Genomic DNA, 6642 nt, shown 5'->3' with positions numbered 1-6642 from the left:
TGTACCATGCGAATAAGTGATCTGATCACCCCACTGATTTGACCAAAATTTCTCATTAGAGTCCGTTGAATGGGTTTTTTGAAGAAGAATACAATATGGATTCTTGTTTCTACAATACATAAACATTTTCTCTTAAGCCCCTTACATTTAGTGACAAAAATGTAAGATTAGTTTTTAAAGACATAAAAATAAAACAAAAGAAAATATATGTATAAAGACACAAACCCTAATATAGAAAGTTTTGTTAAGATAGAATGAACTAAAGGCAAGCCCCTGGAAAATCTAAGAATACCTTTTACTTTATAAAAATGGAAAAATCAACCCTACATCCACAACCTTCACTAAACTTAACTTAAAATTACTCCTTTTTCATTTGAACGAAAACCGAAATAAACTCTGGAGCGCAGATAAGAGAATCTTTCTATGACAAGTAGCTTAGAGATATAACTCAATATTAAAAGGAAAAAATAATGCAGATTTTTTTTTAACCCTGTAATAGAAGGATGCAGTAAACAGAGAATAATCTACAGTCTCAGAAATGAGATGAAGCTTTGATCACCTTGCCGTCGATCACTGCGATATGACCTCTGTAAAAGGCCACCTTACCCTGGGATCTGGCTTTTGTAATCTTAGGCCACAGTTCTTCTCTTGCCATCCGGTCTTCCTTAATAAAATCTTGAGCAAAGCGCAGACCTTGTTCTTTGCATACCACTGAATCCTTCGTCACTTTCCAGACTGTGTCTCGATGGCGCCTCCTAGTGAACTGCAGGATGACCTGACGGGTCCGTCCCTCTTCTTTTCTTCCCAATCGGTGAATTGTATCAATCACATCTCCTGCCTCGTCCGCCCATTGTGGTAAGATTCTTGAGAGAAGATGTTCTGCCTTTTCTCTGAGGTTTTCTCCTTCCGTCTCTTTGAGTCCGGCCAGCCTCAGGTTCCAACGGCGCTTGTATCTTTCAGCCTCCAGGAGTTTTTCCTTCAGAGCTGCGTTTTCTTTATTTATTGCATCAAACTTCTGTTCAAGGTTTTCCATTGTAGATTTACATTCAGCTCCGAGTGTGTTCTGCTCCACTTGGAGAGTGATGCGGGCAAACAAATCAGAGTTTTCTTTCAGCTGTTTTCCGAAGCCGTCAACCTTGCAATCCAGACTTTTAATGGCTGCTAAGACGGCAGCTAAGGAGACCTCAGTCTCAGTGGCTTGTTTTTTAGCAGATGGGAGTTTGGTTGGAGTTGGATTCAGTTGCCGTATTGTTTTTGACATCTCCATCGGTGTTTCAGCGCTAGCAGCAGCATAGTTATGCTTGTTTAGCTTAGCAGCGTTAGCATTTTTCAGACTAGGGAAATCTTTCTCATTAACGGCCGACATCTTTCATAAAACTATTTTTTTCTCCTTATTTTAGAGCATGGATGCTCGGGTCTACCTTGCGGTTGAAATGATGTGTAAAAGGGCCAGTTTATGTAGCTGGTTGAGGGCTGCCCGAATGGAGCTCAGAATAGTATGTGTGCCCACATCGCCATCTTGCCGGAAGTTCTTTTTAAAAACGAACTTAGACACATCCGTGATCCGGAAGTTTCAGCTGAAACGGAACGAGCGCCCCCTCTAGGCTGGCTGCATTACATTTTTAAATCCATGTAATTGAAAGGGATTAAAAAAACAAAATTACATCTCAGATGTAATTTTTCAGGTGTTGACTTTCGTTCTTTAACATCTTTCTGCTTTTATTCCATATTTTCAGATATACTAACACATTTAGTTATAATTTCTTGATATCTTAAAAAAGATAATTGTTGTAGACGGGGAGAGTGGGCGGGGCTTATGGCCTCATATCCGAACTGCGCAGACTCCAACTCCAAAAATACAACATGGCAGCGCCCATAAACCGGATACTGCCAGCTTCAGGTTTGAACAACAGGAGGAGGCGGAGCCACTTCGTCCATCTTTTTTATATCGACGGTCAGCTTCCATCTTCTAGAAAACGTCGGATTTGAGAAGAACAAACAACCATCATGGGAGCTGTTCTGGGTCTGTGTTCCATGGCGAGCTGGGTCAGTACTTGCATTTTAAAACTAGTCAGAATGTTGCTGCTGTTATCAGCTGATTTGAACACATTAGTTTGAAAACGCCGACCCGCAGACAAACAGAAAGCAGTTTATGACGCAGATATTAGGACATGTCAGATTGTCCATCGTGTTGGCAACCAGCGATTCTTTACACTTATAATCGTCTGAACTCAAATATTTAAGCCGAATCACGGGAACGCCGTCCACAATAATCAGTTTTAAAGGGTATTAGTTTAATATGAGCCAATACTGCCCACATCGCTCTGATGATGTAAACAAATCACAAGGATGTAACGTTAACCTGAGATGCGCTGTGAGCAGCCATGTTGACGTAAACACATCTCATCTTACCGCCTGCTGTCAGCAGAAATCTGAACTGCGACACATTCATCCACAATAAACTAAGCACTCTGCTGCAGATAACCCGTTCAGCTCTTTAACTCTGTAACGAAACAAGCTGCAGAAAGATCTCAGCAGCATCGTGTTCAGTCAGGGTTGTGTCTGCTGATTCACACTCCATACACCTCAACTAGCCTTCACACCTTTAAAATTAAGGACAAATTCACGAATAATGCCTTTTTATTGTTATTATATTGTTGTACAATGCTACTCTGTTCAGGTGCTCAAGTTAAAGACATATTAAAACAACTATAACATATTTTAAAAAATAGCTAAGAGACAAGATTAAAAACGCTAACGTAAGACCATTAAGAGCCCACATTGCTGTTAGATAAAAACTGATTAAATCAAGGGGTTTGGTCCCTCCACAGGTTAGCACGTCGTACAGATGTTAACAGATGTGCAGTCCTTTACAGTGGCTGATGCCCTGCTGACGTAGATGCTGTTAGCAATCTCTTCCAAGGAGGGAAGAGAAAAACTGATGATTTGTTTGGGCAGTTGTTATTACCGTCAGCCAGCAAACCACACTGTGATGGTGGACACCCACACACTCTGTAAGGAGAGAGGCAGAATACCAGCAGCAGCTCTGGATGCAGACCAGTCCTTGTCAGCAGCCTCAGGAAATGCTGGCCTTCTTCACAGCAGCCGTGGTGTTGGTAGAGCTCGTGGTAAAGCTCTTGACTCTGTCTACAAGTGGGGGGTGGGGTCATTGCCTCATTTTGTAAAGTCAATGCTGAACTCCTTTGTTGTCTTTGTATTTAAAGTGAAGTTGTTAACTGAGCATCATCTGACCAATCTTTGGCCCATATCTTGATATGCCCCCTCATCTTCACCTGATATGAGCCCCACTATTGTGAGTGGCATTTGTGGGGTGAGCTGGTGTTCAGTCATACAGAGTTGGACTTGGCACACAGCCGTGGGGTGAGTCACAGTTGATTGTGATGTCACAGTTTATAACACTGACTATTTATCCTTGACTGGATAAATAAGGATAACAGTGCCTGAAAAGAGTCTTAACCCTCCTTTGTCATGTTACAACCACAAACATTGAAGTATTTTACTAGGACTTTACATGACAGATCAACACAAAGTATTGCATTATTGTAAAGTTGAAGGAAAATGATATGAGGTTTTCACTATGTTTTACAAATAAAAACTTAAAGTGTGGTGTGCATTTATGTGCAGCCCCTCTGAGTTAATACTTCTCACTGCAGTTCAAGCAGCAAGTCTTTTGGGGTTTGTCTCTACCAGCTTTGCACTTTTAGAGACTGAAAATTCTTTAAAAATAGCTAAAGCTCAGTTAGAGTCAGTTTCAGGTTGTTGTCCGCCCCAGTCTGAAGTCTTTTACAACCTCTGACAAGTTTTCTTCGAGGAATGAAGTTTGTGTTGTAATGTGAAAAGGTTCAAAGGCCATGAATATGCTTTTCAAGGCATTGCAAACAACAGTAAAGTCTCATTTTGGGAACTCGTAAGACTGATAATAAGGCCTGAGAAAGATGGCAAACGGTTCATTTTCAGTGCATGTTGTCCATGTTGTCTCCTGTATCATGACAGTGAAAGAATAGTCAAAATCATCCTCCACATCCACCTAAATGCAGTTCAACATCCCAGTCTGATTCACCTCACCATGTATTGGTGAAAGCAGGGAGACGTTAATCCAGGCTTCCAGTTCCTCCAGCTCATCAAGTGGACTTCATAAAGAGATGTCTTGGCTTCTCTGCTCAAGCTGCTGCCCCCCACGTCCCGATGCCAGAACAAGTGGCAGATAAATGATGGATGCACATGTTTTATGACTTCATCTTTTAATTTCATAAATATATCAAATGAAACAACAGTTTTTTTCCTCTGTGTGACTAGTCTGCGCTACAAGCTTATTTTAAAATACATAATAGATAAATAAAAACTTCATTGTATTTAGTAGACATGTTTAAGTTGGAATTTTAAAGCTGTACTTTATTTTGCAAGTGTTTGCTTACTTTTTATTTTCGTATATACTCTGAATGCTAAAATTGACTGTAAAAATAAAACTAATTAAAATAAAACTGTAGATTATGATTTTCAGAGGAAAATTTGTCATTTAAATGATTCACTTAATCATGAAATTAGTCCATAGATTAATCAAAATAATAAAAAAGCTGATAGTAGCAGCCGTAGTTGCAGGGGCAACGTAGAAACAACAAGCAGATTAGTGTCACTCAGAAAGTGAGGAGCTTTTTATGTTGAATACACATATAAGCACTGAGATATCATTCAATTTGTTCAGAATTATGGAAATTTATGACTTACTGGGAATAAAACAAGTTGTTTGTGGTAGTGCAATGCATGCTCTAATTACAGAGAGGAATTTGATCAAAACAGAAATCAAGTTGATTTGGGAAGTTGCCAAAGATTCATAGTTCTACAATAAAAAAAGGAATAAAGTTAATGTGCATTTCATCCATCCTTCTTCTACCACTTATCCTTGTTCGGGTCACAGGGGCAACAGGTCCAGGAGAGAATCCCAGATATCCCTCTTCCTAGCAACACTCCAACTCCTCCTGGGGATCCCAAAGAGAGGATATTTATTTCCTTTTATCGATTTGCTGCCCTTTGGGCGTGTTGGTGGTGTGTGGTTGAGCTGAGAGATTTTCGTGTCCACAGATTCCGTGCCTGTGTGGCAGCGCCCCGTGCCTGCTGTGTCGGTGCTGTCCCAGTGGAAACAACTCCACGGTGACCCGGCTCATCTACGCCTGCTTCTTGCTGCTGGGAGTGGCTGTGGCCTGCATCATGTTGATGCCTGGCATGGAGGGACAGCTGAAGAAGGTAGGCCCAGTTCATTTTCCTCACATAAACAACAGCACAACATTACGACTCTTGGATTTAAATTTATTGCCGAGTGCCCAAGGCAAAACGGGAATGTTTTTGCCCATGGCTGTGTGTTTGTTTGTCATGATAGCAAAATGTCTCATGGACCATTGGACACATTTTAATAAAACTGATTAACAAAGTTAATCATTACAACTGAGTAACGTTTGGAGTCATCCTAATTTAAGATACCCGCTACAACTAATCAATATTAGCCAATACAAAGTGGCTACAACTGAAAGCCTTTCCATCCTCCAGAAGAAGTCACAATGTTTGCTCTCATTCACGTGGTTGTGGTACCAAAATTGCATAATTTTGACCTTGTAGTAGCTTCGTCCACCCCTTTTCAACACAAGGCTCTGGCTGAACCTTTTCTCACAAGGGTTTGCACTAAGTATTGTGTGATTGGTCAGAAGTTGTTGTGGGTGACTTGGTGAGCTTTAATGGAGTCATTTTGTTTCCACTGCTCCGCTGAGAAGCAGCTGGCTGAGGCTGTTAAAAAATACAGCTGTCTTTACATCTTTGTTCCAGCAAAACTTATAAACCTATGAACTTAAAAAGACCGCAGAGACACGGGCAGCTCTTTGTGGCTGTAACAGTCTCAGTCTGTTTAATAAAAAATGTCTGGTTGGGGTGAGGGAAGCATAATTCTGTACAAGGACAGGAGAGCTGAGAAGCCGGGGGAAAGAAACCTGTTTTAACGCTGCAGGAGGAGGGAGGAGCTTCTCAGGAGTTTAGATCTGTGTGTCTCGCAGACGATGAAAGGTGTGTGTGAAAACGAACGTCACGTGACCGCGAACCAACTTCTTGAAATCCTATGAAGTATACCGGAGCCTGTAGTCAGCTTTACAGATATTGAGCTAAAGTTTGATGGGTCACGCTGGCACCATCTCCGTGTGGAAGTGTCTACTGAGTGAAGGAGACTTGCAGATAGCTGTATTTATTGTTTGTAATGTGTTTAAAAATAAACTCGGCGGCAACACAAAAAATGGAGACTTAAACAAAAACAGTATTTTTCATTTTTTGTTTTGTTTTTTTACAGAAGAATATCTGTTGCTCTTTGGGAGCAAAGAGGTTTTAGCAGAAAACAGGAAGTTGTAATACAGAGGAGGATTTGTCCTTTTCCACATCTATCGTGGAACAACAGTGGTAGGCTGTATTTACTGACTCAGAAAGGTGTACTTACTTTCATGAAGCCTAGGCGTAAATTCAGACTGGAAGACCTGCTTCAGCCTCACCTGCATCTAATCGCTGCGTCGAGCACCTCCACTCCAGCCCATCAGCATCCGACCGCGCCTCCAGTGTATCCAATCAGCGAGCAAGCCTTCGTTTAAAAGG

At 41.2% G+C, this 6642-nt stretch overlaps 1 protein-coding gene across 1 annotated transcript in view; it reads left to right on the top strand.

The window, feature by feature from the left end:
* The first annotated feature begins 1900 nt into the window (after positions 1-1900).
* serinc1 (serine incorporator 1) overlaps positions 1901-6642 on the top strand; it is a 12523-nt gene continuing 7781 nt past the window's right edge. The window contains exons 1-2 of the mRNA XM_017404372.3: positions 1901-2046; positions 5101-5262. Coding sequence (XP_017259861.1) covers positions 2008-2046; positions 5101-5262 — 201 coding nt within the window. The 5' untranslated portion in view covers positions 1901-2007. The remainder of the gene's footprint in view (positions 2047-5100; positions 5263-6642) is intronic.

This window comes from Kryptolebias marmoratus, linkage group LG17, assembly GCF_001649575.2.
Source record: "Kryptolebias marmoratus isolate JLee-2015 linkage group LG17, ASM164957v2, whole genome shotgun sequence".
NCBI classification, from domain to species: domain Eukaryota; kingdom Metazoa; phylum Chordata; class Actinopteri; order Cyprinodontiformes; family Rivulidae; genus Kryptolebias; species Kryptolebias marmoratus.
This window is presented reverse-complemented; position numbering and strand designations above follow the sequence as displayed.